Genomic DNA, 13,631 nt, shown 5'->3' on the forward strand with positions numbered 1-13,631 from the left:
AAGTAAAAAATATTTTAAAATAATATATGTATGAATTTAAAATTTTAAATAGATGTTAACAAATTTATGTTAATAATAAATTGAATGAGTTAGAAATGTGTTAATGAACTATATTTATGTTAAATTAGTTGTATTTAGGTTGAGTAAATTTTTAATATTTTTATTTAAACGTGATATGAACATGATTCAACACGACTCATTTCCACTCATAAGATTTATTTTATACATTTTAAAATTTAAGATAATAATTATTTAAAAAAAAATTAATATCTAGTTTAAAATAATTTCTAAAATCATTACATTTATTGACTAGTATTAAGTTTAGTCAATTAGTTAGTTTTGATGATACGAGTTCGAACGTTTAATTTGAAGGCGTATTGTGTATTACCAAAACATGGCGGTTACAGCCCAATAGTTCAAATATTGGGCCGGCGCAAGCTCAGCTCAGCGCAATATTGACTGAACTCATGTTGCACGCCGCTTTAGGGTTTGCTTGCAGTAGCGTTAACACAAAAGCATTCGATCATTCCTTCTCCAAACGCTGCGTTTTGGTCGATCTCTGATTTCAAGGTATTGTTCCAATGCATATTCCCAGTCCAATCAATAGAGTTATAGATTAGATACATTCCTTTCGATGTTGAGAAAATGAAAGAAAATTTTGAATCCTAAATTTTTCACTATCTAGGGCTCGAAAATACAGAAAATTGTACTTTACCTACAATAATTATGGCTATGTGGGTTAGTTGATATGAGGTTTTTTTTTTTTTTCTTACATTTTTTTTTTTTTGGCAGCAAAGAAAGTCTGAGAGATGACATGGTAATCGAAATGCGGTTTTATTTTATTATCATTTTCTTGGTAATCCAAACAGAAGGTCGGATTTCACTCTGAGTGCTTTATAAACTGGAAATGCTATTGCTGGAATTTTTGAATTTTAGGGTTTCTCTTTGAACAGCCGTGGAGCTATTGCTAATTTGGATTACAACTCAGACTGAAATTGTGTTAAATTAAGGGTGTTTCTGTTTGGGAATGCTTTCTCGTATAAAAATAGTTTTAGGTTTGATACACAGAAAATATGAAAAAAGTAATTAAAACTTTGAATTGTAAAATTTTCACCAACAATGATTCAGGAATACAGGAAAATGTCACTATATTTAAATTTCAACGCCTTTTTCTCTTTTCTTTTTCTATTTCTTGGAAGCTAAAGATGAGTTATAATGTTGGCATTGTTTTAGGTGTTTTTGGGAATGTTGCAGAAGAGTGAGTTATAATGGCTGGTGCTCCTTTCGGAAGTTAGAAACTTGTAGTCAAGAAATAAAATATTGATGTCAATGCTCATATCAGGGTTCTGAAAATGGGGAGATGATGTTCAAATATTAAAATATGTTTAGAAAAATGGTAGAAAAACAGGTAGATTTATAGATAAAGATTTTGGGAAATTCATATCAACGCTTGTAGTTCCTGGAGATTGGAGATATTGGTACTTGTGCAGATATTTAGAAATGTTATTCTAATGGAATTATGAGATGCCAGATTTTATGCAATTAATTCTAGAAAGTAACATTATTGTCAGTAATTCTTGCAGGACCATGGCTTCTTTTATGGAGAAAATGTTAATTTGTGCTGTAGTAGAGTTTGATTTCAACTGGAAATTAATCACTTCAGGAGCTACTTGCTTTCCTATTAACTGATGGACACTCACTGGAGAATGCCTTTTAAATGTGAATTGCACAAAAGTGATTATTTTTATCATTATTTTGCTCAGAAGTTGTCTTGTAAAGTTAAAAATGGGCAGCAAGACGGTTATCAAATGGTCAAAGCAAATCGGATCAGCCCAAGTTGCGCAATTGATAAAAGCGGAAAGGGATATACAGAAAGCTATTGTCATATTTGATTCCGCAACAGCAGAGTATACTAATGGGTTCCGGCATAGTCACCAAACATTCAGTCTTATGATCTCTAGATTAGTGTCTGCAAATCATTTCAGATTAGCTGAGGAACTTCTTTGTAGAATGAAGGAAGAAAAATGCAATATTACAGAGGACATATTCCTTTCCATTTGCAGAGCCTATGGTCGGGTTCATAAGCCACTGGATGCTGTCCGGGTTTTTCGCAAAATGAAGGAGTATGAGTGTGAGCCCAGCCAAAAATCATATATTACAGTCTTTGCTATTCTTGTTGGTGAAAACCAGTTAAAACTGGCTTTGAGATTTTACAGATATATGAGAGAAATGGGTATTCCACCTAGTGTTGCTTCCCTAAATGTTTTGATCAAAGCCCTCTGCAAAAATAGTGGAACAATGGATGCTGCTCTTCGGATATTTAGGGAGATGCCCAATCGAGGATGTCCTCCAGATTCATATACGTACGGTACTTTAATTAATGGGTTGTGTAGATTGGGAAAGATTGGTGAAGCAAAGGAGTTGTTTAAAGAGATGGAGACAAAAGCTTGTTCACCGACTGTTGTTACCTATACTTCTCTCATACATGGTTTATGCCAGTCTAAAGATTTGGATTCAGCTATTAGGTTGCTTGAAGAGATGGCAAGCAAGGGCATTAAACCCAACGTTTTTACTTACAGTTCTTTAATGGATGGTCATTGCAAGAGTGGGTGTTCATCACGAGCTCTGGAGTTATTGGATATGATGGTTAGCAGACGCCATTTGCCCAACATGATTACATACAGTACTTTAGTCCATGGACTTTGTAAAGAAGGAAAGCTTCAAGAAGCTGTGGAGATTCTTGACAGGATGAAGCTCCAAGGCTTGAGACCGGATGCAGGATTGTATGGGAAGATCATAAGTGGCTTCTGTGATATTTGCAAATTCCATGAGGCTGCAAACTTCCTTGATGAAATGGTCCTTGGGGGGATCTCCCCAAACCGACTAACTTGGAGCCTTCATGTTAGAATTCATAATATAGTGGTCCAAGGGCTTTGTACTGAGCATCCAAATCGAGCTTTTCAGTTATATCTAAGCATGCGGACAAGGGGCATTTCAATTGATGCCAAAACTTTTGATTCTCTTGTGAATTATTTCTGTAACAAAGGTGATCTGCACAAAGCTGCTCACCTTGTTGATGAGATGGTGCTTGACGGGTGCATTCCTGATGAGGTAACATGGAATGCTGTGGTATGTGCATTTTGGGATCGAAGGAAGGTGCGGGAATCTGCTGAACTTGTACAGGTTGAGCTGATGGGTACTTTTCTTAACCTGGAATAGAAATATCAAATTGAGTTTTACGAATAAGTAAATAGAATTGGTGGTGGCTCATTATTTTCTAATACAAGATTTCACTTCGCTTTACTCCTCTGATGTGTACATTCACTGGTTCTTGCTGTTATGGATGTACATTGTGTATGAAATGTGCATTTTAAACTGCATTGGACTTGCATGCAATTTCTAAATATCTATGTTGAACAGGGACAATCATGGGCTGGCATATAACTGCAAGGTCTGTTGCATTGTAACTTCTAGCTTTTTTGGCATAATTGTAATTTTTTTTCTTTCCTATCATTGTTAAAAATTTATAGGCATGCATTTTTCAGAAATAATCTATAGCATAGTTTACAGAAAGGGTCTTAAAATAATCAGCAAGAGGGTTTGTAATGGACAAAACCTTAAAGTTCTACTCACAGTTGAAAACAAATGGGGGATACTAGTCAAATGAAATCCTATAAACAACCAATAATAACTAAATTTTGTATTAATTCCTTTCTGAACTTGATTATATATTTACATTTTCAAGCTGTGTTTCTTTTCAAACCTGAGAAGCTCAATGTGATCTATCTAATGGTAAAAATAAGACCTGCTTTGCAATTTAACTTAATTGACTTGAAGCTTGATGAGGGTTTTTTCCTCGTTGATTTGCCTTGCTTTACTTAGGTTAACAGTATGGCAGGTAGTAACCCTTATAGTAGAACAGACTTTATGGTTTTTCCTGTGGAGTGGTGGCAACTGTGAGTTCTTTCTGTGGAAGCACCACAAATGCTTGCATCAGATCATCCATAGTATATATTTAGTTAATCTTAATGATTTTCTCTCAGTTTATGGGGAAGTCTTATGGTTGTCCAAGAAGTGATTGATGTCCATGTTCTCTTTTGATTACCTAATCTAGACAGATGTTGCATTTATGATTACTAATATTCTAGGCTTCTACAAAAGCCCTGAAATGCTAGTAGCATGGATTGCGATGAACTTGGGATGTACCTAAGATGTAATTTGATGGTTCCTTTTCTACCATCAGGCTGAGTTAAGAAGTTGGGTCCACAGTGGTTATGTTGATCATGGGTGTGCTCTATTTGATCATTTGTCTATGGAACTCTCTCTGGTATGGGGTTATTTTATTCCAAAAATCAACATTGGTGGTCCTTGAGGCTTGGCTCAAGTGGAAAAGGGTAAGGGGTTGGGGTGGGAATGTGGGAGTTTCCAGATTTGAGCCTTAATAGGGACAAAATGTTCAGTATCCCAAAAAAAAAAAAAAAAAAAAAAAACACAAAAATTACTGGTTCCTTTTCTCTTACAAGATCAACGTTAGTACTCTTACTAGGGTCAAGTTGCTGAATATGATTCATGTTCCTAGGATGGGATACCAGCATTGCACTGGTGTTAGTAATTGTATGCGTTTCTTTTTTCCTGAATGTTATGGTATCTATTTGATTCTTGCCATTCAATCCCTGTTTTAAACCTTTACTTTTGACTTATTTGAGGGCTTCTCCTGCACTTTGTCTGATCTGGATTCAAGCTGAATAGTAGGATGCTGTATAATGACTGAAGACTATTCTGTGAAGACTGAAGCTACCTATTTGGGCATTAAAGAATGGAGGCTTAGCTAATTTGAATTGGAAAAGGAAATGATTCTGCTTAAGTAAAGAGAAACAGGAGAAAAAAATTATTTTCTTATTTCTTCTAAGGTCTTGATACAAGGTTATATATTGAACAAAGCTTTTGACTCCAGAACCTAAACAAGGAAACAAATTAATCCTAGCAAAATGTTAGAAATGATATTGGACAACTAAACTGTATTACATGGTCCATATCCTAATCCCAATTCTTCCAACACTCCCCTTCAAGTTTTTGCAAAGATGTGCATTCCTAGCTTGTCAATCATTTGTTGAAATGCTTAACGTGGGATTCCTTTAGTGAAAACATCAGCCAGCTGATTCATAGTACATATATATGGTGTGCACACTTGACCACTATCCAACTTTTCCTTTATAAAATGTCTGTCAACCTCCACATGCTTGGTTCGGTTGTGATAGACTTGGTTGTGAGCTATGTTGATGGCAAGATCCCTAGATATGATCTTAATCCAAAGAATTTCACAAGTACCTTGTGTCATAGCTCGAAATTCTGCTTCAGCACTTGAACAAGGTAGTACTAATTGTTTCTTACTTCTCCTAGTGATAAGATTACCTCCTAAGAAAGTACCATATCCAATAGTTGATTGTCTATCCACAGTGGATCCGACCTAATCTACATCTGTGTAGGCTTCCAACTTCAACTTTTTACCCTTCTTAAATAAGACACCCTTGCTAAGAGCTACCTTCATATATCTCAAAATCCATGATGTACAACTTCTAAGTTGGGTTTAAGTGGAGCATGCATGAATTGACTTACCATGCTTACGGCATATGTAATGTTTGGTCTTGTGTATGACAAGTAAATTAGTTTTGCCACTATTTGTTGGTAGTTGTCTCAGTCAATTGGTTGGCCTTTAAATTTCTCTCCTAATCTATGATTTTGTTCAATAGGTGTAAGCATACATGTCTCCTTAAGTAAATCTTGTATATACTTCCATTGAGAAATCAATAATCCTTGGTTTGATCTAGCCACCTCAATTTCAAGGTGAGAAAATAAAGGCTAAATCTTAATAGAGAGAACACCCAAGAGGGGGGGTGAATTGGAGTTTAAAAAATTCTTTTTCAAACACAATAAATTTAAGCATAAGAAGCACAAATATAAATAGATAAGGTTAGATAAAGCAAACTCAAATTTTATAGTGATTCGATACCTCCTTGCCTACATCCACTCTCCTCAAGCTTCTAATCACTTTTACTCTTGGATTCCAGCTCCAATGGGCTCTTACACAATCTCTTCAAGCCTTTACTCACTTGAAGGTTTTAACACTCAAATAATAAGTTTGAATCTCTCAATCTAGCTCAACAATGGCTTAAATACAACTCAAGACTACGATGAATCACAAAGGTGTACTAAAGAATATGCAAATGGAGATTTAATGCACCAAGAGAAGAATGAAAGCTTTTAAGGCAAGAACAAGTAGGTAAACAAATAAATGCAGGTGTTCTCTTGTTCATAAATGAAGTGGAGCTCTCAGTTTATAGGTTTCTAATCTCGGGAGCCAAAATGCCAAAAAGCAACCTCGACCGGTTGAGTTGGGGGTCGACCGGTTCACTAGCCGTTTGAGCATTTAATGCTTGACAGGTGGTCGTTACCCTCAATTGGACCTCGATCGGACATCGATTGGGAAGGCATATCCCTTGACCAGGAATGAAAGGCTACCAGAAGAGAAAAAAGGTTGTTTGCATCTCTTAGTCAGACCTTGACCAGGAAAGAGTAACTTGTCGACCAGTATCCTAGCCGGTTGAGTCAGTTGGCCAGTGTCTCGACCAATTCACCATTTTTAGCCTGAAAACCTATCTTTTTCTAATCTTTTTGCTTCTAACACTTAGACAAGGTCTTTAAGTAAATTAATATATCAATTTTGAAATGTTTACCTAAGGTTCTTTTGATAAAACTTGGATTTAGATGGAAATGTTACTTTAATGCATAAACCGAGTTTTTTAAAGATGCATGAAAAGATATGAAATTTTTGAGATTTTCCATGCAATTTCCAGCACATTTCTCTAGTATGTCTTGGCTTATGGCAATAATCACACCATAATTTATCCTTGTCCATCATCCTCTTGCCTTCTCCCTTATATTTTCCAGTGATAGAAGGGGGTTTAGAGGTTGCCAAAGGTTAATTTTCAAGTATAGTATTGCTAGAATTTCCAACCATCAGTTCCTTACAACTCTCCTCCCCTTGAACATGGGCAAACGCTACGTCCATGGATGGAAATGGTTCTCTGCCTGATACTTGACCACTGGCCTGATCAAACTCTGGATTAAGACCTACCGAAAATTGGAATACTCTCTCCCTTTTCATTATTTCTTTTCATTTCTTTGTATTAGTGGCTAATTCCATCTCCAGGTTCTGGTATAAATCTAGTTTTAGGCCACAATCCTTTGAGAGCATTGTAGTACTCTGTAACAGTTGAGGACCCTTGCTTGGTGTTAAAAATATGTCGTTTCACCTCAATTATTTGAGAAGAAACACCTACCTTGGAGTATGTTTTTGACACTGCTTCCCAAATGTCTTCAGCAGTAGTTAGGAACAAATAGGTCTTACTGATTTCAGGTTGCATTGAGTGGGGCAACCATGACATCACCATGGAATCCTCTGCATCCCAAACTTCATATTCCAGGCCATCCTCTGCTGGTGGTTTTGCAGTCCCCATCACATACTTCACCTTTCCCTTGCTCTTCAAGGATATCTTCACTGATCATGACCGCTCCATGAAGTTTCTCCCCTTCAACTTGGAAGTGGCGATTTGAAGGGTTGGATTTTCATTGTTGATGGATAATGTATTGATTTTCATTGTCTCTTGTATATCCTTTTGGACAGTTTTTTGTTTCAGCTATAAGAGGGTGAGTGTATCTTTCTTGTATTTCATGGGCTGCTATTTTAGGGCCTCTTTTTAATACAATTACTCTTCTTACTTATCAAAAAAAAAATAAAAAATGACTTAGATGTTTCAGACATGAAGGATAAAGGTAGATTAATTAACAGTGTGAAATAGGTTTTAAAAAAAAAAAAAAACCCTTCACAAACAGTTTTGAAAGTGACAGCAACAAAGGCTGTTAGGGTGAGATGTGATGGCAATGAAGGTCACCAGAAGAATAATTAAAAAAAAAACCTTGCAGAAACCCTCGATGGGCTCTGATACCATGCTGAAGTTAGAGAGAAACAGGAGAGAAAAAAATTATTTTCTTATTTCTTCTAAGGTCTTGATAGAAGACTATATATTGAACAGAGCTTTGGACACTAGAATCTAAACAAGAAAACAAACTAATCCTAGCAAAATTTTAGGATCTACATGAAATTCTACTACTATACAATACTTGACTATGAACCTATTTTACATGGTCAACAACCTAATCCCAATTCTTATAATACTGTGAATTTTAGTTTCAATGCTAATCAATCATACCATCAAGTTATTTTCTATTCACTCACCCAACACCTAGATATACCATATCAAACTTCCTCCTTATTCTTTGCTTTCTATATTTCTATTTGTGGTTATTATTGTTTTCACTACATGCATGTCACAAACTCTGCACTAGTTTAAGTTCATTTCCTTTTGATTGATTTTGTGGGAAAGTTCAGTAGAGCATCGGAAGATGGGACCAGATAATACAAATGATCTAATCTGGAAAGTGCAAGAAACAGATTCAAGCCTGTACTTCCCTCCCAGAGTGGGCACTTAAGATTCAGTAATTCATGTGCATTCATCTTGGTCAAGTTCTTTGCATCTTTCTTATGTGACAAATTTCATTGAGGGCTGGTTAAGAGCAGCAGAGCTATATTTAGAAAATGCTGCAAACTCCTGAAAGGAAAATTCCACAGCTTCAGAGCACAATGGTCTAGAATCCTCTGGACCAATTTGTCCACTGTACTTGGATCAAGAAAGTATTCTGTTGGATAATAAGATACTCTGCATTTTTGGGTATGTTTTAAACTGTAAAGCTATCAGTCGATAGTTGGCCATCTTATTGAACATATGTAAACTGATTGAACCTTACATAATCAAATAATTTGTGAATAAAGTCATTAATTTTATGATTGATTTAATTTTTTTCTAGGATTTTGAAATTATGCTTAATATTTCAAAATATGCTCCTGTCTGTTGCTTGACCCTTGCTCAAAATTTATCCCTTTTTTCCCCTAATGCCGAAATTCAAGCCAACTTGTTTAACACCACATTTCCTTGTGTGTGTGTGTGTGTGTCTATTTCTTCCAATTCCAAACCAGTTCCTTGTAGTTATTTCTTGCACTGAATTGTCTCTGAAACCTATCATATAAGTTTGAATTTTCACAGGGAGGGCCTTGGACTACATGCATGATATTTCTGAATGCGAAGTCCTTCATACAAGCCGCTCCAATTAAGGCTGTATTTCAGACAGTTTTTTGATGGCCCGAAGAACTTTCTGTTTTGCATAGGTGGGCAACATGCCTTCAGAAAAGTAGTTACACAATCAGATTTCTAATATAATTTTTTTATACATACATATTTTATGAATAACAATCTTCTGTGTGCAGATTTTTACAGAGAACTTCTGGAAACTACAGCTGCGTCAAAGAGGCTTTACTGTCAGTCAAATTTTCCTAAGAGTACGCAAAGGAAATAGTTAGAATAAATAGAGCATACGACTGTGAGAAGATTGAAATATGAATAAATGAGGAAAACAAAGAGGAAATGTTAGTTCGCAGAGAGGGGGAAGCCAATTCCATGGCGCTGGGTGGGGAACACAACAAACAACATACTGCAGATGACTCCAATCCCAACTGGGAGTGCTGCGAGGAGCTCCTTGGTTTCATCTGATGGTGTTGGGTAGAAGCACTGCACCACATTCTCATCAAACAGTGTAATGGCCGCAAAGACTAGTATTGACATGAAGGCATGCATGAAATCGATAAACCTCAACTGATATTTTGCAGCAAGTTCAGGTGTGATGGTAGCTGATCCATCAATAACCCACAAGCCCCGGAATGTGGCCAACCCATAACAAACATTTCTGTCCTTGTCCCTGATGCTGTCAGTGAAGCACGCTAGAAAACACGACACCCCACAAAGGGCTACGAGAGCTGCAGTCATGAATCGGCTGACAGGATCACAGTCCCCTTGGTTTGAAAAAATGGGTGACAGAATCTGGAAAGCAAGAACAGTTCCAGTGGGCAAAAGATTGGCTAAATGAGCTGTGCTCTGGAATGTCTGGCTAATGGCCTTCTGTATCAGAGTCTTCTCTTCCGCTCGGGGCATGGCCATGTCTTGCAGGAGAGGGACTTTCTGGCCATTAGGAATCTGGAATTCCTCATCTTCAACCTTGATTTCCATGTAGAAACCCTTCTCTTCTGATCTGTACCGGTATAGTCTGACAAAGGTGGTTGTGAGTTGAGATGGAAGTATTGTGTATATAAGCAGGTGGAAGAAGTAGATGTATTTGAGTGAGGGGCAAGAGAGGGAAGGGAGGGGGACTAGTGATGCCTTGCAAGAAACTAGAACCCATAACTGAACCTGAAATCAAGGAAAAGCAGCAGCTGTAGCTAGAAATGTGGAGGGGATGATTTTGGCTCTAGATTTGGTGCTGACAAAGTGGTTAGGAGTGAGTAGTCACCTGATGCCTGTTGGATGGATGTGGATAATGCTTTTTGGGAGGTTTCCTCAAGCAAGATTCAGAAAGCCTGTAAAAGGTTTTTCTCCACCAGGCACCAGGGGTGGTCTTTTGTCTGCTATTGTTTCACGCAAAATAAATGAGAGGAGTGGGGTTTTGGGCGAAGAAACCTTTGCTTTAAAGTTTCACACTTTGTGCCTTTGTTTTGTTTGCAAAACATGTTTTCTGGCATAAAATCTTTCTTTTATGTTACCAAATTTAGGAGCTTCTTCAAAAAAATTTCATAGTCTTCATGCCTTACACGTCATGACTTTACGATATGCTGGAGACATTTATTGAAGTAATTATTAATTTAGTATTAATAGATTAAATTATGATAAGAATAAAATAAAATAAATTATTATTTCTAATTTTATTAAATTTTATAAATTTAGTATTTATATATGGACAAGTGAAATGAAGTTTTATAATATGTGTATGTTATATTATTTTGTCATTTTTAAAATTATTATTTTTTATTTACATTATTTTGATATTTAGAATTTTGCAAATGTGCACAAATATTTATATTTATTTGAGAAATTTTATATGTTTATTAATTGAGGGGATAGTATATTTGATTAATTAAAATCACTAAGGTCATATTTGGATCATTGGATATGATGAGTGGGAATGAACATCTCATTCATTTTCTCATCCATTATTATGTTTGGATAGTTTTAAGTGATAATAGGAATAGAATAAAAAAATGATTTGAATTGATATGAAATTTGACTTTTGAGTGAAATTTTACCTTATGATGTATTTTGATTCCCTTGATGCAAGTTGTTTTTAAAAACACTTTTCAAAAGTTTAAAAAAAAATAAAAAAATCAAACTCTAGATTATTTTAAAAATATATATATATATTTTCATAAAAAACCAAAAACTTCTAGATAGTTTTTAATAATTTTTTATTTTGATTTTAAAAAAAAATCAATTTATATAATATAAACTAAATTTAATTCAATCCTTATTAAATATAAAAATAATTTTATAATTACAAATAAATTTAAAAATAAATAAATAGTTTTTAATAAAACATGAATAGTAATATTTTAATAACATCAAAAGTATATTATAAGATATGGATACTAACAACCTTATAAAACCATAATTAATTTATTTTGTTAAAAAATAAATAACAATAATTCAAAATTAATAACTTTAAAAACACATAAAGCTTACTTTTTTTAAGGTATAAGTTAGTCAAACTTTTCATTATATGCATATATTTAATACTAAATTAGGAATAGATTATTGTTAAAAAATTTATTTAATAAATTATTTTTAAAAATTAGAATATTCATTAAAGAATTTAAAACGTTAATTATATCTTACTTGATTTAAAATCTATTGCCTAGTGAGAAAATTTAGAAAATATAATTGTGTATAGAAGAAACTGTAAATCTAAGGGTAAATGCAACACAAATAAAAATAGAGATAAATATATATTACTTTAATAGTATATAATGGAGAGAAAGAAATCAGAGAAGAATTAAGAGAGTTGAGAGAATGAGAGAAGGCTTCTTTTCTCGGAATGATTTCTACAAGGGATGGGAAACCCTTTTATAGGCTTTCCAAATGACTTTCCATTACTTATCTTTAATTCCACAATTAATGTGGTAGTCATTCACCACCCATTTACAACACTCCCCCTTAGATGACCATCTTATTAAAATAATATGTCTCATTAAAACCTTGCCAGCAAAAAACCTATGAGAAAAACCTAGCAAAGGAAAAAAAAAAGTACAATATTCCTATAATTCTTTAAGGTGTTCTTGGTATGTTAGGATTGCCTCGTTAAAAACCTTGCCAGTCAAACTCAGTGGGATAAAACCTGGACGAAGGAAAAAAAAGTACAATACACTAACATCCTTTTACAAGCATACTTCCTCTTAAATGTTGAGGTTGACAATAACTTTGTGAATAAATCTACTAGATTATCACTTGAGCATATTTATGAACATCAATTTCACCACTCTTTTAGAGTTCATGTGTATAAAAGAATTTTGATGAAATGTGTTTAGTTCTTTCTCCTTTAATATAACCTCCTTTTATCTATGCAATACATGCAACATTATCTTCCGATAATATTGTCGAGTTGCCTTTGATGGAGGAGAGTCCACATGATTCTCGAACATGTTGGATCATAGATTGTAGCCATATACATTCACGACTTGCTTCATGAATTGCAAGTATTTATAAATGATTTGACAATGTGGCCACCATGGTTTGTTTGACAAATCTCCATGAAATAGCAATTCCATTTCAATTAAACACATACTTTGTTTGTGACCTAGCTTTAAGTGGATATGAAAGGTATCTTACAACTCCATTCAAGCAATTGTTGTTTTGATTCCCTTAATTAAAATATACCTATATCAGCAGTTCCACGAGGATAGTGCAATATATGTTTGATACCATTCTAATGTCTTCGAGTTGGAACATAACTATATCTTGCTAATAAATTGATAGAAAAGGAAATGTTTGGATATGTCCAATTGGAAAAATACATAAGTGCACCAACAACACTAAGATATGGTACTTTAGGATCAAGTAATTCTTAACTTTTTTCACAAGGACAAAATTAGTCTTTTTTTCATGTTAAGTGATCGAATAAGCATTGGAGAAATTAAAGGATGTGCTTTATCCATATAAAAACGCTTCAAAATTTTCTTAAAGTATATTGATTGATGTACTAAAACTCCATTTAGAAAATGCTCGATCTGTAGGCCAAGACAAAATTTTGTTTTTCTAAGATTTTTCATCTCAAATTCATTTTTCAAGTAATTTGTTGTCCTTATGATCTCTTTAGGAGTCCCAACGAGATTTAAGTCATCAACATATGCTATAATAATTAAAAATCCGGTTTCTAATTTATTAATAAAAATGCATGGGCATATAGAGTTATTCACATACCTTTCTTTTAGCAAGTACTCGCTAAGGTGATTATACTACATGCGTTTGGATTGTTTTAATCCATACAAGGATCATTGTAACTTGATTGAGTACATGCTATAAGGCTTTGTACCATTTGCTTTAGGCAATTTAAATTCTTTAGGGATTTTCATGTATATATCATTATCTATGAATCCATATAAATATGTTGTAATAACATCCATGAAATGTGTATCC

At 34.4% G+C, this 13,631-nt stretch overlaps 2 protein-coding genes across 14 annotated transcripts; one reads left to right on the top strand and one right to left on the bottom strand.

The window, feature by feature from the left end:
- The first annotated feature begins 374 nt into the window (after window positions 1-374).
- Window positions 375-10,654, top strand: LOC100249913 (pentatricopeptide repeat-containing protein At5g46100). 13 transcript variants are annotated; one of them, XM_059741522.1, is made up of 5 exons: window positions 377-570; window positions 793-817; window positions 1,764-3,196; window positions 9,162-9,283; window positions 9,383-10,654. In XM_059741522.1, the coding sequence occupies exons 3-4, from the start codon at window positions 1,786-1,788 to the stop codon at window positions 9,227-9,229; spliced, it is 1,479 nt and encodes a 492-aa protein (XP_059597505.1). In that variant the 5' UTR covers window positions 377-570; window positions 793-817; window positions 1,764-1,785; the 3' UTR covers window positions 9,230-9,283; window positions 9,383-10,654. The 13 variants fall into 13 exon arrangements, with proteins under 13 accessions (XP_019080005.1, XP_059597500.1, XP_059597499.1 ...); XM_019224460.2 differs by lacking the exons at window positions 793-817; window positions 9,383-10,654 and adding an exon at window positions 8,450-8,789 and having other exon boundaries at window positions 375-570; window positions 1,584-3,196; window positions 9,162-9,259; XM_059741517.1 differs by lacking the exons at window positions 9,162-9,283; window positions 9,383-10,654 and adding an exon at window positions 8,450-8,909 and having other exon boundaries at window positions 375-570; window positions 793-872; window positions 1,584-3,196.
- Window positions 9,259-10,178, bottom strand: LOC100244781 (protein DMP6). Its single transcript, XM_002265378.5, has one exon. It carries the CDS (start codon window positions 10,176-10,178, stop codon window positions 9,543-9,545), a length of 636 nt encoding a protein of 211 aa, XP_002265414.1. The 3' UTR covers window positions 9,259-9,542.
- Window positions 10,655-13,631: the final 2,977 nt, after the last annotated feature.

Source organism: Vitis vinifera, chromosome 13, assembly GCF_030704535.1.
Source record: "Vitis vinifera cultivar Pinot Noir 40024 chromosome 13, ASM3070453v1".
NCBI classification, from domain to species: Eukaryota; Viridiplantae; Streptophyta; class Magnoliopsida; order Vitales; family Vitaceae; genus Vitis; species Vitis vinifera.